The 25,331-nt window shown below is 32.5% G+C and overlaps 3 protein-coding genes and 1 long non-coding RNA gene across 4 annotated transcripts; 3 read left to right on the top strand and 1 right to left on the bottom strand.

The window, feature by feature from the left end:
- Positions 1–118: 118 nt before the first annotated feature.
- On the top strand, positions 119–1,562 carry LOC148549752 (uncharacterized). The gene is made up of 5 exons (XM_088495772.1): positions 119–194; positions 735–895; positions 976–1,173; positions 1,264–1,389; positions 1,485–1,562. The coding sequence occupies exons 1-5, from the start codon at positions 119–121 to the stop codon at positions 1,560–1,562; spliced, it is 639 nt and encodes a 212-aa protein (XP_088351898.1).
- Positions 1,563–2,719: 1,157 nt separating this feature from the next.
- LOC107613960 (putative choline kinase 2) lies at positions 2,720–4,655 on the top strand. The gene is made up of 5 exons (XM_088497491.1): positions 2,720–2,768; positions 2,920–3,305; positions 4,298–4,339; positions 4,441–4,485; positions 4,581–4,655. Exons 1-5 carry the CDS (start codon positions 2,720–2,722, stop codon positions 4,653–4,655), a joined length of 597 nt encoding a protein of 198 aa, XP_088353617.1.
- Positions 4,656–9,425: 4,770 nt separating this feature from the next.
- Positions 9,426–25,019, bottom strand: LOC148549753 (naringenin 8-dimethylallyltransferase 1, chloroplastic-like). The gene is made up of 4 exons (XM_088495773.1): positions 24,789–25,019; positions 17,091–17,389; positions 16,436–16,522; positions 9,426–9,518 (listed from the first exon to the last, which is right to left on the bottom strand). Exons 1-4 carry the CDS (start codon positions 24,844–24,846, stop codon positions 9,426–9,428), a joined length of 537 nt encoding a protein of 178 aa, XP_088351899.1. The 5' UTR covers positions 24,847–25,019.
- LOC107614472 (uncharacterized) lies at positions 21,259–22,982 on the top strand. Its single transcript, XR_001614460.3, has 3 exons — positions 21,259–21,746; positions 22,429–22,572; positions 22,666–22,982. It is a non-coding gene; the product is annotated as an uncharacterized LOC107614472 (long non-coding RNA).
- Positions 25,020–25,331: the final 312 nt, after the last annotated feature.

A 25,331-nucleotide genomic window follows, 5' to 3' on the forward strand; every position in this document is an offset into this window, starting at 1 on the left:
TGTTGCTTTTCTTTTATGTGTACATAAGTAGTAATATGTATCTTTATTCTTGCTATTTCACTCTTAATTAATTATTTTTATGTTGCAAGTTCTGTCAAGGGGAGGGGAGACTGTAGAGATGACTACTGACCATGAATCTAATACTGAGCGGGGCAGCATTGAGAACAGAGGTGGCTTTGTCTCAAACATGCCAGGTTCTTCAACTAACCCTGAATTCTATGCTTTGTTGCTACTAATATTCAGTGCTGATTTTTGTGTTTTCATTCATCATTCCTTTTACTATAGGAACTTGAGTTTCGTATGCTGTGATATTAGTTTACTCAATTCCTTTTACTATAGGGCAGTGTTTCTTAGAGAATATTTCTACTTCTACCCTCCTAGCCAGAACAACAATCTCTGCTGTCTATCAAACTGCAAAATTAATCAGTTCTGTCCCTAATGTGTCATATCAGAAGAAGGCAAGCATTCCTACATAGACTGGAAATAACATTTCTACCTATTCAGCTTTATTCATTTATCTAAAGACATAGGGTGTTTCCTGGACTTATTCCTAGCTTTTCCTGATGCCTTGTTCCATCAATTGCTTGTGGCCATGGCTCATCCGGACCGTGAAAGACAAATTGGAGCACATAGTGTCTTCTCTATGGTGCTTATGCCATCAATGGTTTCTCCTTGGTTGGACCAGAAAACAAAGATGGCTATGAAGGAACAGAGTTTATAAGAGGATGATGAAGAGGATGATGAAGTCCCAAAACTAGTTCATCAGTTTTATTTTCTGAAGCTTTGGCCATCATCAGAGCCTGATTCAATATCTCAAATCAAGAAACAAGAGCTCATGGTGGAGAAAATGAACCGAGACATTCGTGAAATCACTGATAAAATCAAAGAGAAAATTGTAAGCATTGATTTCAGCCTTCAATTTTGATATAGAAGACAGAGAATAATATAATGATGTTATGCTGTTTTTGTTAACAGTCAGAAAAGGATTATGTTGCGTATGGGATGAGAAGCTCATACTACTGGAAAATGGAATGGAGACGCCGCGTCGCGCGAAAAGGGAAGATACTAAGTAACTTGTATGTGGTTCTTGATGAATTGTGTTTCATGAACAATGCACCTAGGAGAAGATCTAAGAAGGAGAAATGCTTCACGGAAGAAGAGATTGATAACCATGTAAGAGCTTAGAAATTTAGTAGGATATATATTGTGCTGTGATTAATCTCTATTTACATCTTGCACTTGATAACAATGTACATTGTATAGAATCTAAATTCATTGATGCGACACGGAAGCATGAGTCTCGCAGACAAAAAGCGAATTCTGAGAAACATAAACACTCATCAGAGAGATGCTGATAAATTTCAGTCACTAGAAGTGCTTAGAAATGCTGTAATTTAAGGACTTATAAGTTATGATCTTTGATTTGATTAAAAATTTATACCAAGGTAAGCATTGAAGTTTGGAGTGTTGAAAAATTTAAACAGATCAAATGGGGTTACTATGAGAATCATTGCTATAAGCTACTGAGAGAAATTGAACAATTCCAAGACCAAAGGAAATAAACTCTACTATATTTCTTAAGCCCTGTGATATATTTGGTACATTGCACTAAACTTGCTATATCAGCCTTGGGACTTCACATTTGGTTTTGTCAAGGGACAAGTGAATAATGATTCAATAAGTGATATGCTTACAAGGCATTAGTCAATAAACCTCAATTAGGCTCTTCATTTTAGAAGTTGACTTTGATACGGTTGTAATAGACTGCTAGTTTGATGAGTTACTATATTTTTATCAGGAAAATTGTAGTGCAGTTCAATGCTGATATTGCTTATGGCATGCCATGGAAGTTTACTCCTACTCAAAGAGAGGTTTTTCTTTACTTAACACCTTACTGGATGTATGCTGTATTTCCATCAAGAAATAGAATTATAACTTGTGCAAGTATTCATTGAGGAACTTTTACTTATAATTTCTTGGAACCATTAAGTTTACTTATATTATATTATTCTATTAAAGTTCCATTCTTCTAGCTTGGAGAGAACTGTTGATTATCATATTAAATAAAAAAGCTTGGTTGTCACAATTTAATTTCTATAGAGACTGATATAGTATTTTCTGATCTGGTTCTAGTTGCATTTACAGTTAACACTTGCTAGATTGGTAATGTAGCATTATTTGATTATTCTAATAGGTAAGAGTCAAGCCTGGAGAAAGTGCCCTCGCATTTTATATGGCTGAAAACAAAAGTTCCACTCCAATAACTGGTGTTTCTACATATAATGTCACTCCTATGAAGGTAATGACTTTGCTAATATGTAGAAACTATAATCAGATATTCAGTCATGTTTTGCTACATTTGTAAAAGTAGTTGTGTTCATGCTTGCTACTTGAATGGTTTGGGTAAAAGATTGGATTTGATAGAATAAGAGAATACTAATGTGGGATTGGTAAGGTGATAAATATCTTGGTTCCTTAGTTAATGAATCCAGGGAACAGAAAAAATATTTGCTAAGGGATCAACCCTCTTCATGGGACTTAAGCTAGGTCGGGGCGGGTTAGCAGGGTTCTTATTAAAGAGCTTGATTCTGTAAATTTTGTGTAAAATTATTTTTTAAACTGACATCTAATTAGGTGTTTTATATAGTTAAAAGTAACTTCTTTTTGAGATATTTGGTGTGAAAATAAACTGACATCTAATTTCTGTTTCTCATGGTGCATGGGGGTTCTTATACCAGCGAATTTAGCTCTGAATTTCTTTGTATTAGGTGAATTGTTAAAATCTCAATTCTATATTTTTCTACATTAAGCAGTGCGAATTTCACACTAGATCGTCAATTCTGTTTCTCAATGGTCTTTGTGGTGCATGCATGGAAAGAAGTTAGTTATCTGTTCTGATTTCTTCTGTTTTTGATCCAGACAAATCTTTGGTATTGATTGGTTGTTCAGCAGAGATGGTAATAAAAATAGTTGAATTGCTGAAAGGCTTCGCATCTCATGAAGAGATTATGGAGATTCTTGCCACAGTGGCTGTAGATTTGGGGGATGTCATCGATGTGAGTTTCTTGCAGGTCAAACCTTTGAAGGGAGCAATGACTAATGAGGTTTTTGAGATAAACTGGCCAGCCAAAAGTGATGGCCATCTCAGAAGGGTTCAAGTCCGATTATACGGCAAAGGTGTTGAGGTTTTCTTCAACAGGGAGGATGAAATACAAACTTTTGAGAGCATGTCAAAGCACGGTCAGGGTCCATGCCTTCTTGGCCGGTTTGCCACTGGTCGAGTTGAGGAGTTAATTCATGCCAGAGTATGTAATATTCATCTTGTTTTTCCATGTTCTGATTAATTAAATCTAACGTGATTGCAGTGAGTATATTAGGCATGATTGTTTTTGTGAATTGGAGAATATGTGCTTAAATTAAAGTCACCGAGCATTATCTTTTCCATGTTGCTTTCTTATTTTTTAAGTCAAAAAGCTTTCCTTTGGTCATGGTTCTTTGGTTTCATTATTTTATTATCATTTTTTGGAAGATAGATAGGTTGGCCACCATTTCCTATTGGTTCTTTAGATTTATAACAAAAAGCATCTATCGAAAATTAAGTTGAATGGCATCCAGTCATGGTAGATCAGGTTTTTAAGTGCTTCATTTGCATACCCTTTTTGGCCTAATACCTTCTGGATGTTCTTTCTTACTTTATCACCAAAGAAATAATCTAATCAAGTAGTTACCAGATGAACAATTTATGTGATCAAGCAGTAGTGACATTATTTATTCGGATATAAAAATAGCAGCATTCATAGTAGACTAAGAGCTCTTTAGTTTTTTAATCAGCACTTATTTGACGTGAGCAAACGAAGTTAAATGAGGTTAAAATTTATCATAAAGAGAAAAAGAAATTGGAAAGTGGAAACGGAGTAATCAAATTAGGGGAAGAAAAGAAAAGAAACTTGCAATTATATAGTTTAAGTATGTCTCATTAATATTTGCTAAGAAGAAATCTATAATTATTTGCAAGATCTAAGCTTGCTTGTTTGTTTTTGGTTGCCAGAATCACTTTGACCAAGAAAAATGCTCTTCACACAGAACTTGCGTTTAGAAAGAGTCAAAATTCAAGTTTAAAAGCAAATTAAACAACAATACACTATTTTGATTTATCTCATTTTTTTAAAAACAATATATAAGTTATATATTGGTGATTCAGCTGCATAATCCGTGTTTCATATCTAAAGATTTCTTATCCTGTAGGATTTAGATTAATATGGCATATAATTTTAAATTCTTCGGTTGTTTTTCACAGTTCCATGTGATCAGAATTCGAACTGAAACCTGTAGGAAAAAGGTGAGCAGTAATTGTGGTCAATCACATAATAATAATATTGCTTTAGTTATTTCTTTGATGAATGATTATTGTTGGTGTTAATTAAATTTTACAATATACAGGTGAGAAGCTTGGAGCAGATGAACGGAAATCTCCTTCTTGAACTTGTAAGAACTTTGATTTATTTGTTTTGATTAAAAATGATATATAGAGGATGGAAAGAAATGAATTAATGATGGATGCTGATTCATGTCCATATCAGGTTCAAGAAGAATTCATGCACATATGGCTGATGGATGCTGATTCATGTCCATTTTTTAAGAAAGAATTCAGTTAATCTTTCTGTAATATATGTAAAATTGTGTAAAATTTAGTATGGTTGAACAATATGCTGAGGATTATAGTTGATAATACACTTTGTTTATGTTTTGAATTATATTGACTTGTTTATTTATAATAATTTTCTTTTAGTTTTATAATACGATGAATTTGTTTATTTTTTGTAATATTATAAATATTCGAATACAAATTAGATAAAAGTTTGTATTAAATTTATATTTATTTTGTATGAAAACAAGTTTATTTTGCAATTAGAAAAATAAAAAAAATTCTATTTTACCTTACAGACGGATTTTCTGTCTGTAATCAAAACGTGGGATGATTTTCCAAAGTTCAAATTACAGACGGAAAATCTGTCGGAAAATTCGTCTGTAATTACAGATGGAAAATCCGTCAGAAAATCTGTCTATAATTACAGACGGAAAATCCGTCTGAAAATTCGTCTGTAATTACAGACGGAAAATCTATCGGAAAATCCGTCTGTAATTACAGACGAAAAATCCGTTGGAAAGTTCGTCATCTTTGGGAAATGGATAGAAAATTTACAGAGGGAAAATCCGTCGGTAACTTGTAAAAATCCGTCTGTAATTTTCCGACGAAAAAAAATCCGTCGGTAAATAATTTCTGACGGGGCTTTTACAGAGGGACAAAATCCGTCGGTAATTTCGTCGGTAACCAAAAATCCGTCTGTAATAAAGACTAAATCTGTCTGTAAATCTGTCTGTATTAATCCATTTTCTAGTTGTGTGGGTTGTCGATGAACAATTTGTCCCAAAGGTTGGAATAGCTTCTCTTTTTTGAGATGGTCTTCTTTATCATTTTGGTGGTAAGGATCCTATATTGGTTTTCAACAATGTTACTAGCAGCACAAACTATTCTCTAAGTCAGGAAACGAATATCAACAAAACACATTGAATGTATATAGTTGACAAATATTAGAGTTATGACTAATTAAACAAGCACACATGAACAAGTTCAGTAAATTTAAGTGAAATGAAACCAAATGAACATAAATTAAACTAAGAAATGAACCAAAATTTCTTAAGGAATAAAAAATTTAGTCAATACTTAACAGCAGCATCAAGTGAAACTCAGTTAATTCACAAATGAACCGAAATTAGTTTAAATTTGAACAAGCAGTCAAAAAGACTCAATCACCAACAAAAATATATTGAATGTATACAACTGACAAATATCAGAGCCGTAACTAACTAAACAAGCATACATGAACAAGTTCAGCAAATTTAAGCGAAATGAAACCAAATGAACCTCAATTAAACTAAAAGATTAACCGAAATTTTTTAAGAAATAAAAAATTTGGTCAATACTTAACAACAGCAACAAGTGAACCTCAATTAATTTACAAATGAATTGAAATTAGTTTAGATTTGAACAAGCAGTAAAAAAGACTCAATCATCAACAAAAACACATCGAATTCATTTCTAGATCCAAATGAACTTCAAATAAACTAAGAAATAAACCGAAATTATTTAATGATGGCACAAAAAAAAATCAGAACCAATAAAGATGTTAGCAAAATATTGCAGTAAAAAAAAGGCTTTATATCCTAACATTCATTAAAAGAGTGAGCAAAAATAGTTACCAAGTACTAAACATAAGAATAACGACGATATGTAGATGATGATGATGATGATGATGATGATGATGATGATGATGATGATGATGATGATGAAAAGAAAGGAGAAGAAGAAATTCAAATGAGAAAAGGAGAAGGAGAAGGAGGAGGATGAAGTGGTGGTGTTGTTGGTGATGACGATAACGAAAGAAAGATAACAAAAAGGAAAAGAAGAAGACGCAATATTAGGGAAGAAGAAGAAGAAGGAGGGAAGAAGAAAAATGCGTGTGCACAAATTTAAAAGCAGAAGAAGAATTTGAAAGCAGAAGAAGAAGAAGAACGACAGTAAAATATACGCGCATGAATTTGAAATACTTGATTGGACTTGGTTAGGGTTATAACTTGGATGTAGAGCTTTATTCTTTTATATAAATTATTTTAAACTAATTTTTAAATTTAAAATTGATTTTATTTATATAAATTATTGTGAATTAATGCACTATCTATACTATAAACGGGTTTAAAATCAATTTACTATATATGTGATAAAGTAATTTAATATAATTTTTAAATTATTTAAAATAGTTTAGTTCAGTTGAGATTTTAATCATGTTACACTACAAACACCTCTACGACAATTGATGAATGTAACTTTATACTTATATATATTGAACAAATGCTTATTAGAGATTAAAGAAAAAAACACACAACTAATTAGCTCACTATGATGCACGGATATGGACCTGTCGACACATAAATTTTAAAATTTTATAAGATACGGGGACACGCATACATGTAAAATATAAAATATTGTTGAGTTAAGAAATTAACTAAACTAATTGATGATGACAAACATTATTTTTTGGTGGGTTAAACATCCAATTAGTTTTTAATTGATTTTGTTTAAGTGTTGCAGGCCAAAGAAAAACAAAGCAGCAACTTAAATGGATGGAAAATAAAACCAAAGCTGGTGGGCTACAAAACAATAACAACCCAAAAGAAACAAAGCAATAAAATTAGATGGGCCAAAGAAATCAAACGGACTGAATGAATCCTAACCAACCCAAACCCGAATTGATCACTCAAAGCTGATCCCTCCAAAATACACTCCCCAAAGGCAACACTCACTTTTTCCTCTTCGGTCAGAACTCAGAGAAGAAAGAGAGAGAGCTTCGTTCCTAAGTATTCATCAAAGAAGAAAGAAAGAGAAGGGTTAAGCAAAAATGTTGAGATCTAATCACCCACATCAAACCATATTAAGATAAGTCAGAAGTTAAAGGTGATTCATTTCCTTTTACATGCATTTTATTTTCTTCATCTCCAATTTTCTGCCAATTCGATTTGGGATACATGGGAAAGGTGATCTCTGATAAACTCTGCTGCAAATCTATGGTCAAATTTGTATCTTAGGGACCAAATAGTGTTTCAATGGCTCAGATCTGGATTTACCATTGAAAATATTTTTTCTCTGCTATCCTATGGCTTTCGGTCAAGGAAGAAGGTCAGAACCAAAGTTCCTAATTTGAAGATTAACTGGAAAAAGTGATGTGGTAAGTTGGTAGCACACAGCCCAAGGAGTGGACCTAGGAGAGAGCAACTCAACAACATGCAAGGAGATACAAAAGAAGATTGTTCATCATTCTGAAGCCAAGGAGAGATAACCAGTGTTTTGAGGTTTATGTTCTGAGAAGAGTTCTCTGAAGAAGTTCATCAACTTGGAGAGTGCTTCCTAGTCAAAGGAGCATTCCGCCAGAATGAGGAACTAAATCAGAGGCAAGCAAATCTGGTTTATCACATAGCAAAGAGGCTGTTGAAGCATTAATCTCCTTCATGTTTTACAGATTGTAATTTTCTTTTCAATGTTTATCTTTCTGTAATTTTTTGAGGTAAAAGGCAGAATGAGAGAGCTCAAGTAAAAGCCTAAAAGTGAAAAGAGGCAGAGTGATACACTTGAGTGAAAAGTCTAAAGTGATTTCAGATTTCTTTAGGTTAATTCTATGTCTTGTATCTTGTACCTGTGAGGTACTCATTTCTTAGTTGGGTGAGCACTAAGAGTGAAGAGTTAGGTATTAGCATAACCAAGTCAAGTTAGGTTAGAACTTGAGAGTGAAATGATTGTGTCAATTCTATGGAATTGGTGTATATAATACTTTAACTATAGTGAAAATTCTACCACTGTTGTGGTAAAGATTGGATGTAAGTTGCATTGCACAAGGCAACCGAACCAGGATACACGATGGTGTCAACTTCTCTCTTCTCTGCTCTGTTCTGTTTTCTGATATTCATGAGACAAATGAAATTATCTCATAAATTTTCCACTGCTGAGTTCAAACAGATTCAGATTGAAAGTTTGTTTTAAAGGGTTATTTAATTAAAGTAAAAGAAGGTCATAGATTCAACCCCATTCTCTAAGCCTTCTACAACCTTCAAGTATTTTTTAGATAAATCGTAATGATATTTTGATATTTTATTGATATTAAAATATAAAAAATTTTTAATTATTTTTAATGTCTTATTTTAATTATAAGTTTAATTACTCTGTTGGTCCCTATAGTTTCGTAAAATTTTCAATTAGGTCCCTATACTTTTTTCCTTTTAATTTGGTCCCTATGCCAATTTTTTTTTCAATTAGGTCCCTCTTGATAATAATTGTCTTAATTGTATAGGAACCCAACTAAAAAAAAAAATTGGTGCAGGGACTCAAATAAAAGAAAAAAAAGTGTAGGGACTCAATTAAAAAAAATTGGTGCAAGGACTCAATTAAAAAGAAAAGAAGTATAGGGTCCTAATTAAAATTTTCGCGAAACTATAGGACCAATAGGGTAATTAAATCTTAATTATATTAAGTATTTAAGATATTTTTTTTAATAAATAATAATATATACTATATCTAAATTTATTTCAAAAATATATATTAAGAATAAGACTGGACACGCTGACACGTGATGGTATTTAGGTGTGTCCAAGCATGTCCGAAGAAGAATTTTTTATTTTTTATTAAGATACGGTTGGACACAATAAATACGTGTGTCAGACGAGTATTAATAAGTATCATATCCAAAATATATCCGACATACAAATACGACAACTCAGCGAATATTTCATAGTTACCTCAAAATGTGTATGTAAAAGTAACATACTTGAGTTTCACCTCTATTCAAGCAATGAAAATTTAAACTTATAGTTGACTTTTAGTAATAAGTACATAGCTTGTCTATTTCAATGTCAGATACTTGATTCACTCCCGTAACAAATTGAAACGCGAAGAAGAAAGGTACAATATACTGAAACATGAGGAAAAAATTGAGATTATTAAACTATTTTAAAAAAATAAATATAGAAACCACCTTTTGGTTGGTTACTATTAGTTAACGAAAATTAATATTTTAATTTTATTTGTAGAAAAATTTAAGATTTAAAATTTAAAAATTAAAGTTTAAAATTTAAAATTAGAATTTAAAATTTAAAATAAAAAAATATAATTTCAAAAAAGTTAACTGATATTTTCTAAAAAAATTGACTTTCTAATTAAATTCTTTTAGAAAAGTAAAACTACACGTTATAAAATAGAAAAAAAAAATTAGGCACGACATGAAAAACAAATAGGGATTAGGAATTACTTCAAACAAAATATCATACAAGACCAAATGTTATTACAAATGTTGATAGAAGGATATGATACAAAATCTCTTTAAACATTAAGAATAACAATAAAATATTAGAAACAAAATAAAAATTAACCGTAAACGCTTGGAAAAAGACTAGATGTTATCTCAAAACTTAACATAATTAAAAAAAATTCTAGTAGAGAAAAAGTACGTATTCCGTACTCAAGGAGAATGAGAGAAGGAGAGAGCGGGGGTGAGCCGTTGAGGGTGAAATACGGTGAGGAAGATGGTCATGCTATCGGAAGAGATAAGGGGGAGAGCGTGGAAGGGTGTGTATTCGGTGTTAAGGAGGGTTCTTTTCGAGAGGGTTTAGAAAAGCCATCCAAGGTCTCTTTTAGAGATAAGGTCATTGGTGCAGAAAAGTCTAAAGCCTTTGCATTAGTAGGGTCTTTATCTGATGATGGTATCGCGATGGTGACAGGTAAGCAGGGTGATTCTCGTCCACCAAGTGTCAGTTCTACTAAGGAGGCAAAGAGCTGTCTAGCTGAACCTTATAAGGAAGCCATCGTGATCAAGGTGCTGGATAAGCATTATGGCTACACGGCTCTTATGCATAAGCTTCGGATAGTATGACGCATCAAAGGAGGGTTTGATTTGTTGGATGTGGGGTTTGGGTATTTTTTTGTTAAATTTGATATTGCTGCGGATCGTGAGAAAGTCATTCTTGGTGGCCTATGATTGATAGACGGTCACTATGTTGCAGTAAAGCCTTGGGACGTGGATTTTAGGCCATGCGAAAAATCCTTCGGATCAACGCTAGTATGGATTCGAGTCTCGGGACTTCCAATTTGGTGCTACCAGTGCGAATTACTCCTGCAATAGGAGTTCCGGTGAAAGTAGACTTGGTCACTAAGCTTGCAGAAAGAGAAAAATATGCTCGAGCTTGTGTTCAAATTAATCTTGGGTTGCCTGTAACCAAACATATTATAGTTGAGTGTATGACTCATGAAGTGGAGTACGAGAGGTTACAACTGATTTGTTCTACTTGTGCACGGTATGGGCATGATAAATCGTTGTGCATGGAGAAGGAGTCCTTGGAAGGAAATGGTGATTCTTTTGGTGATGGAAAATATAATGAAGCCTCGACACTAGTGCCATACAACAATCATGAGATTCAAAAAGAGGCTGTATCGAAAGCTCGCGATTTGGGTGAGAATTCTCGTAATTTGGGTGAGAAATTAGGAGTTGCTAAAGGAAAGGATGCGGTTACGGGATTATTGGCTCCTCATGTGCCTGATGGTCATGTTAATGAAGCATGCATGGATGATGGAGAGGGCTGGCAACAAGTGCTGCGTAAGAAAAAAAATCACAATGGGCCAGCCATCAGGTTTAAAGCACCAAGATGGAAAGCAGCACAAGTATGGTTTGAGAAGGGTTCCAAGGCCCAATTTGCATAGTGATTGAGGCAAATCAATTGGCATTAGGATGGGAAAGCGAGAAAAACATGAAATTGTGCCATTTCCATCGCGCAAAACTCCTGCACGTCGTGGAATTTCTCTATGGAAGCGTCTGCGGCCTTCCTCCCTGTAGAACTTGCCAATTGATAAAAATGGTGGTGCAACAGAGAAAACCTTAGTAGATGAAAGCATGGCAGGTGCAGCATTAGGGGTCCTAGGGTGGCAATTATTGAGGATCAGAGTGTGCCAGTACCGTAGGACAAACCACCTATTGAGGTTGGTGATTCTATTTAGAGTTTATGTTCTTATTTATTCTGTCCCTATTATTTATGGATAGTTTAAATGCGATTGTTTGGAATATTATGGGTGCTTCTAATAAGTTAGCTCGAGTGCATTGTAAGGAACTTGTTAGGAAATTTAGACCTGTTTTATTTATTGTGGTTGAAACTCATTCGCCTTTTCAGCATTTAAAATTGTTTTGGGAAAGATTGGGGTATCACTCTATTGGTATAGTAGAAGCAGAGAGGCATAAGGGGGTATTTGGTTTCTATCCTCTATGAAAGGTGTTTGTTGTAAGTTTATTGATGCTTTTGATCAAGGTGTTACTGTTGAGGTTCAATCTGATAATTTAATTTGGAGGTGTAGTGGTATTTATGGTAGTCCTCAATGTAATAAAACAGTTCTCCTTTGGGATTATCTTGTTGCACAATCCATGACTTTTCAAGGACCATGGATTGTTCTTGGTGATTTTAATGAAGTCATATTTTCTCATGAATCTAAGGGTTGTCAATTTTCTCATCAAAGAGCAGACATGTTTGCTACTTCATTAGGGGATAGTGGTTTGTTTGATCTGAAGACTATTGGGAGACGGTTTTCTTGGTACAGAAGGGTGAAAAATTATGTTGACATGGCAAAAAAAGCTTGACCGAGTCTGTATAAATAGTAGTTGGTTATCTATCTTTTCAGAGGCTTATGCAGAAGTTTTAAATAGGCTTCAGTCTGATCATTGCCCTATTCTGGTGCGTTGTAAAGGTCGTCATCAACCTAAAGGGAATCGACCTTTCCGATTTGTTGCTGCTTAGGCTACTCATCCCGGGTATAGGGATATTGTGAATCAGTCATGGTGGTCTGGTAATAGAGGGATTCATGGCAAGCTTTCGAAAGTACAGAAGAATTCACTAGAGTTTAACTCGAAGGTATTTGGTAACATTTTTGTTAAGAAATGTGAATTAGAGCAGCAGATTAATTATTTACAAAAGTGTTTGGAAGTGGTGGATAGCATTTATTTGCATCAGAAAGAGCAACCGTTGCTTGATGATTATAATAATACTCTAGTGCAAGAAGAGCTCCTATGGTTTCAAAAGTCCAGAGAGCAGTGGGTAAGGTTCGGGGATAGGAATACAAGATTCTTTCATATTCAAACTCTTGTGCAAAGGAAGCATAATAAGATTCATGGCCTTTTTCTCAAGGATGGAGTGTGGAAAACTAATACAGAGGTTCTGAGTCAAGAAGCAAAGTCTTTCTATAAAAATTTATTTTGTCATTTGGATGATGTTGATTTGGGTTGCCTTGGTGATGTGCCTCTTCCTTCTCTAAATGAGGAAGTTTGCAATAATCTTGTGACATCAGTTACTGTGGAGGAAGTCAGAACATTTGTTTTTTTACATGAACTCTTTTAAAGCTCTGGGTCCTTATGGGTTTCAAGCTTTCTTCTTCAAAGAATATTGGGAGATCATTGGTCTTGATGTTTGGAAGATGGTTAAGCAGGCATTCTCCGGTGTTACTCTTGATCCGAGAATGATGGAGACTTTACCGGTTCTTATTCCAAAGGTTGAATCACTGATATCTATGAAAGATTTCAGGCCGATTAGTCTCTGCAATGTATTTTACAAGATCATCACGAAGGTTTTTGTTAATAGGCTCTGTCCTCATCTTGCAGAGATTGTTAGCCCACTTCAAGGAGGATTTATTCCAGGACGAGGAACTCCTGACAACATCATTATTGCTCAAGAAGTCCTCCACTTTATGAAGAAGAGTAAATCAAAGAAAGGCACACTGGCCTTTAAGATTGATCTAGAGAAAGCTTATGATAGAGTTGACTGGAGGTTTTTGGCTCATACCCTTAAGAGCTTTGGTTTTCCTATTCCTACAATTAATTTGATTATGAATTGTGTCACTACTTCCTCCTTATCTATTCTTTGAAATGGGAATCGTCTGAATGGCCTTACTCCTAGCCGGGGTCTTAGACAAGGAGACCCTATGTCACCCTATCTTTTTGTGTTGCGTATGGAGCGATTGTCATATTTTATTAGTCATTAGGTTAATTTGGGCTTGTGGGAGCCGGTTGCTATTTCTAGAAGAGGACCAAGAATATCCCACTTAATGTTTGCGAATGACTTGCTTCTATTCTGTAAAGCTACAAAGAGACAAGTGCAAAATGTGATGTTGGCTTTAGAGACTTTTTGCAAAGCATCTGGGATGAAGATTAATGTGGAGAAGTCTAAAGCGTTTTGCTCCAAGAATGTCTCTGCAACAAGGAATGAGGTTTTCACTGGGGTATCCTCTATCAGATTTGTCCAAGACTTGGGCAAGTATCTTGGAGTTACCTTTAGCCATTTTAGGATGACCCGTTCAGCTTTCAATGGTGTCTTGAATAAGATTCGGAGTAGACTAGCAAGTTGGAAAGGGAGTTTACTCAATCGGGTTGGTAGACTCTACTTGGTTAATTCTGTTGCAGCTGATATTCCCATGTACCAGATGCAGGTCTCTATTTTTTCCAAAGGAATCATTAGTAAATTGGAGTCTAGGAAAATGACAAGTTGATGGAAGAGGATTGAATCTTATTAGTTGGAAGGTATTGGTTACTCCAAAAAAATATGGAGGTTTAGGGATTAGAGATCCTTATTGTGTGAATATTGCTCTTCTTGGGAAGCTAGTTTGGACTTTTTTCCAGCAGCCAAACAAGTTATAGGTCCAATTATTGGACGGCAAATACCGATCATCTCTATATGACTATTTTAGTTGTCCTAAGAACAAGGACTCTCCCATTTGGAGGAGTCTTTGCAAGACTTGGGAAGTGTTGAAAGATGGGTTTGCTTGGTGTATTGGGGATTTGAACAAGAATTTTTGGTTTTCTAGTTGGAGGAGAGAAGGACAGTTATCTAATGAGATGGATTATGTTCACATTTCTGATTCGAATCTTCAGATACAGAATATTTGGTCAGTTAGTAGGTGGCATTTAGATACTCTTTATTCTCCTTTATCTCAAAATCTGAAAAGTAATATTCTCTCTTACAATCCAGATATGCAAGCAGGTCTGGAAGTGGGTTAGTATTAGTTTGTGTCTGCTGCCAAAGTCTATGACTCACGCAATGGTTGTTGTGTAAGCACCTGTTTGGTTGGGAGGAGCGGGAGAATTGGCTTTGGCTTTGGCACCAGCTTGTTCCGGAAAAGCACAAGTTTTTGGCTTGGTTGTGTCTTAAGAAGGCTCTTCTTACTGCAAGTTTTCGCTTCAGAAGAGGGATGTCATCATCGGATAGGTGCCCAAGATGTCTTTCTAGCCAGGAATCGGTTTTACATTGTATTCGAGATTGTCCAAAAGCTCAGCTTGTTTGGCATAGGTTGGATATTTCTTGTCATCCTTTGGATTTGAAGAACTAGTTCTTGTATCATAGTAGAGAGCATCCGTTCATGTTCTTTTTGGGACTTTGGTGGATATGGCGAGTAAGAAATAATGACATCTTTAATCCTCATGAAACTTTGCCTCCAAAAAAAGTGACTTGTCTGGCATTAACTTCAGAAAAGGAGTTTAGGAATATTTTTGAATTACAATGTATGTCCCTTCTCTCTACTCTGAATGGTTTTTGGAATCCCCATCCATTGGTACTTTCAGATTAATTGTGATGCTAGTTATCTTGGTTCGGGTGATAGTATTAGTTTTGCTTGTGTTATTAGAAATTGTAATGGGAGTTGGCAAAGGGGGTGTTTGGGAATGATTGAAAGTAATAGTATTCTTCAAGGGGAATCGTTTGCTATTTGGAGAGGATATCTCTTAGCCTGAGATGTGGGTAAACGAAATGTTATTTGTGAGACGGATTGTGTGGAAGCGTTTAATCTTGTTACTAATCACCAAGATGATTTTGGGTTTATTGGTCCATTGGTGCTCAAAATAAGAGATATCATGCATTGAAATTCGCGTGTTGACTTTCGTTTGATTATGAGAGATGCAAACACGGTGACAGACACTATGGCAAAGATGGCGATGAAGTTATAACTTTCTCATGTGTAGCTTCCTTCATCTTGGGAGGAGTTTAAGAGTAATTTTAAATGGGAATGTCCCTCTATTTAAGAAGTTCCTTTGTTTTGTTTATTTTGTTTTTTTTTTGTTTAGTTCACAAAAAAAAATTTTAATAGAATAACACATAACAATACATTTTTTACCACGGAGAAATAGATAAATAATGCCTAGAAATTATTGTGATTTTTAAATTATACAAAGGGTAGTAATTTGAAATAAATCAATTTATACAAGACTAACAAATAAATTGGTTTCAAAAATAATTAATTTGAAGTTTCTAATAATCCTAAAAGCAAGAAATACAAACATACTTGAAATTTGTTACTACCATATAAATTCAAATTTATGTTATTTATCGGGTAAAATATTCATCTCTTAGCTTTAAATACGTTTTGAAATTTTTATAAGGTGGGTTCTTTGATGGTTAATGCTGTAATGGCTAGAAAAATAGTATGGTGAGCAGATTTTGTAATTTATAGTTATTAATTAGTTATTATTAATATTTTTAATAGTATGAGATTATATCTAATAATGTGAGATTATTCACTTTTATTTTACTGGTTAAGTACTGACCAAATTTTAATAAAAATTTTGATCCCCTAAATTTTTCCAATTACATTGGTCACCAAAAAAATCACTTTTTTTATAAACCTATTATCATTATATTAATAACCGATAGCACTTTTCTATAATAAAAAGATGCATGTAATGTACTATTAAATTTATTTCTTTTGTTCTTTTACTGATTTAATAATATCTATTATGAAATTAGTTAAAATATAATTATAATTTTAAAATTCATATTAAATAAATTATCTTTGTTGTTAATTAGAGCCCACCTGCAAGATTCCTTTTACAAGTAATATTGGAGATATTTCTGAAAAATTATCCACAGCAAGAAGTGATGAAGAAAGTCCTGCTGGTATCTGTTCAAAATAAACAAAATCAATGATGATGATGACAAATTTTTATTTAGGGTGTGTTTGATTGGTAGGTAAAAATAAAGATAAAAATAAAATCAATTTATATAAATATTATACAACACTATCTTAACCAGACACACCATAAGTATTAATGATACAGAGAAGAATAAAATACTGATTTAGTTCTTAAGTTTTGAGTTAAATCTGAATTTCATTTCTAATATTTAAAACGCTTTATTTTTATTCCCAAATATTTTATTTTTTTCTATTTTAATCTTTGATCAAAATTAACATTTTTTTACTAAAAAAAAACTATTTTTTTCATTATAATTTTTTTTCAAATAGTGACAAAAACGTAATTGCATTAATCATAGTGACGGTTGTAATAATTTAAAAGTAAAATGATAAAATAATAAGAAAGAAAAAGAAGATAACAATAGAGAAAAAAAATTATAATTTTGATCAAATGACTAAAATATGATGAAATAAAATATTTAGGATAAATAAAACGTGTTAAATATTAGGAACAAAATTAAAGGCTAAAAGAATATAAATTAAGAATGAGACTAACCATCAAGCTAAAAAATGCATAAAGTCTGCTAAACTTGAGAAAAACAAGCATTGCACTTTTAATAGACTCTAGAGAGTCATTTTGTGATTTTTCTTGAGCTTGTGGTTCAGATTCATGTGATTGTGCAGAAGATGTTGCATTTATTAAGTATGTTTTGTCAATTTTATGATGAGTTGTAGATCCTCCTTCAATGCCCTTATAATGGAGCTTTGAAATGTTGTGCTGCAAAGATGCCTTGATACTCTGCTCTTTTGTGACATTCCTGTTACTCTGCCATAAAGCTCTTGTTTCATAGGAACCTGGCAAGTCAAATTAATTTTTGTATTAGCACTGGCCTTAAGAATTGAGACACTAATTAACTATTCATCTACTGAGAGAATTAATAATAGGTAGTTGTTTCAACTATAGTGCACTAGTGAGATATCAAAAATATTATTTATACACTAAAATCAGTCACTAATGTATTTGTATATAAATATATGTATGGTTTAATTTATTTTTAATATGTATTTATATTCTAATATGTATTTTATACTGATGGCTAATTTTAATATACACGTAAGATTACTCAGTGAGATATATATGACATCTTGTGCAACTTCATTCTATACTAATCAACTATTGTAATAATGATATTATCATTTTAACTTTCTATGACAAAACAATTGTTAAAAGGTTAAAATTGTAAGCATATTTTTATCCCACATCATATTGCAAGCAGTGACCTACTTACATTAATAGCCGGATTTTGTTTTAATAAAAAATAAAATTCCATGTTTACACTTAGGTTTGGATAAGAAGTGGGGGTGTTGGTGGTGCAGTTGGGTAGCAGTGCTGAGGGTGCATGATGCAACGAAATGACACTCATGAAGGAGACGCAGAGAGAATGATGACTAACATGATAATGATATGTATATGCTAAGGGTAAAATTGGAAAAACGAGTTAATTAAACAAAAAATTAAGAATAGAGATAGAGTTAAATTTTATCAAAAATATTTAAGATAAAATTAAATAAATTAAGTATTATTTTTTAAAAAATACTAAAAATAAAAAGTAAATTTTATTCTAATTTTTAAAATATATATATATCAATATAAATATAAGATTTAATTTACTTATTTAAAAAATTCAATTAATTATTTAAAAATGCATATCTGATATATTTGAACAGATACACAAGACTGTAAGTTGAAAAATCAAAATTCATACTAATTTGACTAATTTTACATTAATTATTATATATGTCGAATAAAAACAAGGATTAATTAATATAGGATTTCGCTAGGGAGATAATGGACTATTTGTACAATGTGTACAATAATGAGTTATTGAGTTACAAAATGAACATCTTCCGTACTATCTAGAATAACCATCTGAGTACTAGGGATAATAAACATCTTCCCAAAAGCTTAAATTGATTTTGCGGTTCACCAAGGATCGAACTCTTGACCTTTCGGATCTAGCACTCTAATACCATGTCATGATACTACTTATTCCAAAAGCTTCAACTAATGGAAAAATGTAACATTAATGGTTATATCTCTAATACACCCTAAACCTCCATTGTACAATGATTGGCTCCTCATACTTTCCCATTAATATATGGATAGATACGCATGTATGTCTGGATGATCTTTTTTAGCATAGTTGTCAGGATTGAATCGGTGATCGGACCGGTCAAATTATTAGTTTATTGGTTTATTAGTTTAACCGATAAATTTCTGGTTGAACTGATAAAATCGGTCTTACGTAAATATAAAATATAAAATAGTTAAAAACTTAAAATTAAAATTTGAAATATATATCTTCACTAACATTTTATGAAGAATAAGTCTCAACTTCTAAAAATAACTAATATAAAAAAATCATAAAATTTATCAGTAATACTACAATAGTATCTTAATTTGACACAATAAAAAAATAATTAATTCACAAAGCTTATCATTTAACTATAATATCAGTAGATTTTAACACTAATATCAAAACGAATAACCTTAATCACAATACTAACATTGAAATAGATTAAGTAAATTAATAAATTTTTAGTGAAATTTATATTTATATTAATAATGGTATATAATTAAAATATAATTAATTTAAAAAGTAGAAAAAACAAAAATTAAATTAAATTAGATATTTATGTATACTATATAATTAATATTTGTCACATATAGTGATGATAAGAGTAATGGTTGAGTGACAAGTGGAGGTTGCTTTTGCTCAAAAGTTCTTGGTGCACATTTTAAAATTTGTTTCAAGCAGACCGATTCGGTTAGGCCGATTTTTGTCGATTTTAATCGGTTCTTATCGGTTCACACCGATTTTTTCTTTAGACGGTCCAAAAAATAAACAAAACCGGATTAGAGTTCGGTTCACCAATTTTCCGATCGAATCGGCTGATCCGGTTCGGTTTTTATAACTATTTTTTAGAGTCTAATTTTTATTTTATTAAAATATTTAATGTTAGATTTATATTAAAATTAATTATAAAAATTTATTATAAAAATAAAATATATATTAAATTAAATTATATATATTATATTTATATATAATGTTGACGTCAGTAATTAATTTTACTATTTCTAAAGTTGGAATGTAAGACTATTTTCTGAAAAGAAAAAATTAATAAAAAGACAAATGTCCAAGTAAAACTTTGGACACATGCCCTAGTAGGACAAGGAAAGGAGAGAGAGAGAGAGCGCCATACTTGCATAGTAATATGTGGCGAATTTCTTACTCTTCCAGCAACTTCCGCCTGACAATTTCACCATTGTTAACAAGCAAATATGAAGAGAGAAAAATTTACCAATAGTTATAATTTTGAGACAACTTTAATTTGTAGTTTTATTTACCAATCACACAGAGACAACCAAACAGAGAAACAAGCCCCCTGCATCATACATGATATACCTTTGATGAGAACTACCATAACCTTCCCTTTGAAGCTGTCTCCACTCTCCACCCTCTTCTACATTGAATCTGAACACATCCCTCCCTCCAATTACTTCCACACTCTCAAGGCCACTGATTTTGATATCTCTCTTAAAACACATCTCATTTCTTTCATATCACAGGTAACCAATCACTAATTCATCATTTTATTACTCTTTTTTCTTTAAAAAAATTGATTGGTTATGTTCTGTTTCAGTTGTCCTGCACCTTTGATCCAGTTCTGCCTTACCTTGCTACCAACTATCTAGATCGCTATCTCGCCAACCAACCCATATTGGTAACCACACACTAAATTATTTAATTACTACTTAATACTATATATCTTTTTCTATTCAAAAACAATGGCATTGACCTCACTTAGTAGTTAAATGACTACTCTTATGTTATATGAACAATATTTTAACTAGCACTAGACTATGTATTTATGGACATATAGCAACTAAAGTCATAGACCAACAAACTTCTTGCAATCTCTTGCTTCTCTCTAGCTACTAAGATGCCAAAGATAGAGTATTCTCCCACTGATGTTCAGGTAAATACTTATTAATTATGAAACTAAAGTTGAAGAAAAGAATACCCTGTTTGATTAATGTTAAAATACATCAACCTATAATAATATTTACTATAATTTTCATGACAAAATTAAGAAGATAATTTAAACTCTTAATTATTAATATATATCATTTATTATAATAACAGTTTTTTTTTTTTGTCTTTTTTAAAGGTATTTTTATCAAATTGTAAGATATTTTTACGAAATTAGAAATTCTGTAAATTTTTTATTTTTTAAATGAATTTAATTATTCATGCTAAAATTTTAATTTTACTAGATGAAATTAATATAAAGAATGATATATCATTGTTAAAAGAGATAAAAGAAAATTATGTAAAAATGAGATTTTATGGGTTCACCTCCCAAAGTGTATTCAAGTTAATTACTTAATGGCGTGAACCATTTTGGATACTATTTTAAAAATAGAGAGGAGTGAAAGCCATTAAAGAGCAGGGGTGTTTAAAACCGATCCGGACCGAATTATACCGATCAACCGAATCGAAAAAACTGAAAACCGGACAAATCGAAAATCGAAAAAACCGAAAAAAACATATTTGGCAGTTTTTTTGCGGTTCGGTTCGGTTTTTGGTTCTAACCATAAAAACCTCAACCGAACTGAACCGAACCGGTGAAGTTAAAAACCCTAAAATAACCACACCCCCACCCCCAATTCCCCATTCAGCTGCGTGACCTAACCCCACGCCTCCCACTCCCAGTCTCCCAGCGTGACCTAACCCCATTCAGAGTGATCGTTCCCCCTTACCCCAATCGGAAGTGAAACCTGCCGATCTCCTCATCGCGCTCTCCCCTCAGGCCCTCACAGTCTGCACCGTTCCCCCTCGAAAGTGAAACCCCATTCTTGAGTCTCGAGGCCGGCGGCGAACTCACGTTGCAGCACCTCCCAGCGCCGCGAGAGACCCTTCCTCCCAACGCCGTCGAACCTCTTCGTGGACAGAGCACCACGAAGACCCAGCACCAGCACCACCCTCGCACCCAGGCGTAGCACTCTAGCAGAACACCCACTGACCCGGCAGAGCACCCACTGACCCAGGCGTAGCAGTGTTTCTGGCCACCCAGGCACCCACAACACAGTAGGCACCGGTTGGCCCTCTTCCAGTGCTCTTCCTCCTTCCCATCCACTTGACTTCAGGTTTGATTTTCTCTCCTTCTATGCATCTAAAGCTAATTAGACATATTAGGTTTATAATTATGAAATGGTTAGGGTTTGATTTTGTTAATTATAATTTCTGTGATTCTGAGTTGCTGGATTTGTTTAGGGTTTTGTTATTTTCTTCTTAATAACTCTGATTCTGTGCTTCTGAGTTGCTAGGTTCAAATTTGCTTGTTTTGCTTAGTTCAAATTCTGTGATTCTCTGATTCTGTGATTATGTGATTCTGAATTGATTTTTGGTTTTCTGCACTTATTTTGCTTGTTTTGAAATTGTTAATAATACTGATGAGTTACTGTGCTTGTTTACTGATTTTGTTAATTTTAGTTGTTTGTTTTGAGTTGATTTTGTGATTTAATTTATTAATAATTCTGATTTTGTGATTTTGAGCTACTGGGTTTAATTTATTTTTGCTTGTTTTGAGTTGATTTTGTGATTTATTTGTATTCAATTTCTGCTCAATCTATTTGTTCATTGTTGCTGATTGTTGTTCATTGTTGTTCATTATTTGTTCATTATTGCTGATTGTTGTTCATTGTTCATTGTTGCTGAATGCTGGTAATTTTATTTTGTTGTGTTTCTGCTTCTGTTTTTTTAATTATTTGTTCATTGTTGTTAATTCCTAGTATTTGTTGTTCATTATCTGGTATTGGTCTTTGGCAGGATATAAGAGAACTTGGAGTTTGTTTTGATGCTAGATGTGGAGCTACAATATTCAGGAGCAAGAATAGAGGGGGATGTTGTTACTTTGGATTTTGTGAAGAAAATGATGGATGATTTCAAGAATCAAAAGTACTTACACAAATGGTACTTAAGCATAGGAGTTCATTAATAACTTTGAATTTCTTTAAGTGTTATCACTTACTAACTTTGCTTGTTTTGTCTTGGTTCTTGTATTAGTTATGCATTCCAGATTGTATTGCAAACCAGAGAAATGTTGAAAGCTTTGCCTTCTCTTGTTGATATAAATGTTCCCGATGGCAAACATTTTACTGTTTGTGGTGATGTGCAATAATTCAAAAATAGAAAGTGTGTTGAGCAAATATGGATACTTGTGTACCACATCTTTGTGCAGACTAAGAGTAGGACTCCAGAAAAGAATTTATGTACTTAGAGAATGATTAACTTGAAAAGAAAGTTAAGTTTCGTCAATGATGTGGATTGTGTATTTGTGTTGTTACAGTAATGCCATTCAATGAATTAGTTTGGTTATGTTCTTTCTAATTTGTTCTTGCAACTTTGGTAATTTATAATAGTATTGTATTTTTTTTTAATTGATTGAAAAAATCGAATAAACCGAACCAAACGAAACCGATTTTAATTGGTTTGGTTTGGTTCGGATGGCCTTAACAAAAAAATCGAATCAAACCGAACCGCAGTTTAATTAAACGATCGGATCGGATGACATTTCTCTTAAAAACCGAACCAAACCGCACTGCGAACACCCCTATTAAAGAGTACGTAGTTTGGAGAAAGAAGTTTTTCAATTTTTTCTTCTTTGAAGAAAATAGGATTAAGTTATTTATATTTTAAAAAATTATATAATTATCTATTTTAAATAATAACTTAATTACAAAATATCCTATTATGGTTAAGATATTAACTCCAATTAAATTGAAGTAACTCAAGTCACAAGTATAATTAGTTATCATTATTAGGTATATAAAGATGGTTTCAAAACACGATTAGATCGTTTTTTTTAGAGAGATATTTATTCTCACACTTAGTTGCTATAGGGTTGATGACAATACTCTCTCGAGATATAATGAAACCTAAGAATTTACATATTGCACTATTAATTATAATTTGTTACATACAATCGTATCTTTTCGATTGCCAATAGATACAATATTTTGAACATACACTGTTCATAAAAGGTTCACTATGATGCATGGACACTGACATGTCACATAGATACGGGATACGACACGACACAGGACACGCGGACACACGAATTTTAAAATCTTATAAGACATGGGACACGGCATATATATAAAATATAAATTGTGTTTTAGATAAATTACAATAAATTTTGATATTTTATTGGTATTAAAATTTAAAATAATTGTTTAACTGTTTTTAATATCTTCTTTTAACTATATAAAAGTATCTAAAATATTTTTTGTTTTAATAAATAATAATTATATTATTTCTAAACTCATTTCAAGAATACATGTTAAAAATAAGGCTGAATACGTTGACACCTGATGGTATTTAGATGTGTCCAAGTGTGTCCGGAGAAGATTTTTTATTTTTTATTAAGACACAGCTGGACACGGTAGACACGCATGTCGGACGAATGTCGACGAGTATCTGTCCAAAATATGTCCGACACGCGGACCCGACAACTCAATGGAGTATCCGTGCTTCGTATAGAAAGATTGTGTCCCTTTAGTCAAATGGTACTAAATGGTTAGTAACCGTTTATTAATATTAATAATAATAATAATAATATTAATAATATTAACTAATTAAATTTGTAAATACTTTTTAATCATATTAAGATAATATCTAATTAGAAATTGACACATCATAGAGAATAAGTTACATGTTATTTTAGAGAGAGTTGAATAAAATTTATCTAATTTTATACTATTAGAATTTAAAATTTATGATTTAAAATTAAATCTTCTATATTTATCATTAGTCAATATTGATAAAAGATAATAAATTTTATTAGTCATATAATTTTATTTTATATTAAAAAAAAAACATTATTTGTCGCGTCACATATAAATGTTGCTCTACGTGAAACTAAGTTGAAAACTTGAAATCTTATCAAATTGGTAGAAGCCTTTTAACAATTTTTATTTCATAATCAAAATCGAAACCCTAAAATCATTGGTTACGGACTAAGGTAATTATCATCTCCCAAACATTCTTCAGTGCATGATGTATTATATTGCTTTGTAACCATTCTTGTGTACAAAAGAAGACAATTCACTCATTAAATGGAAAATAATAGCATTATTATCATAATTAATTCAAAAGAGAAGGAGAAGAAGAAGGAAGAAGATGTGTACCAACAGTGGCGATGGAAGAAGCTGATCTGGGAATTGACACCAAATGCCCGAAAGCCATTAGAAATGCAATCAGCTAATTATTAGTGTTATTTGAAATTGAAGTTGCAATTAGAGCATCAAATCATTAAGTAATAAGTAATTTTCTAACAAGTTGCTATCCCCCGGATATTATCTTTTATTTCTAAAAGTTTTCTTTCTTCCAACGGCGTATATAGTATACGCTAGTACTAAATTATTGTTTCTTCTTTCCTCCAACTTTTAGTCTTTTACTAACTCAACTAGGGGTGTGCAGGGTAAAACCGGGTTTGATGTGATCTAGATCCGACCTGAAATATATACCGGATTTATTTGTTAGATCTGAACCCGATCCTAGACCCGATGAAATTTATATACTTTTGGGCCATGATTATACCGGATAAAAACTGGGTTGTTAACATTATATTACCTTGATACCTTCTTGTAAGTTAGCATGTAAAAATATCCAAATTTTCAAAACTCCAACCATTATTTGACATGGTAAAATTCACTTAAAAAAATATAATA

This window comes from Arachis ipaensis, chromosome B8, assembly GCF_059453495.1.
Source record: "Arachis ipaensis isolate K30076 ecotype BB chromosome B8, ASM5945349v1, whole genome shotgun sequence".
Lineage (NCBI taxonomy): Eukaryota > Viridiplantae > Streptophyta > Magnoliopsida > Fabales > Fabaceae > Arachis > Arachis ipaensis.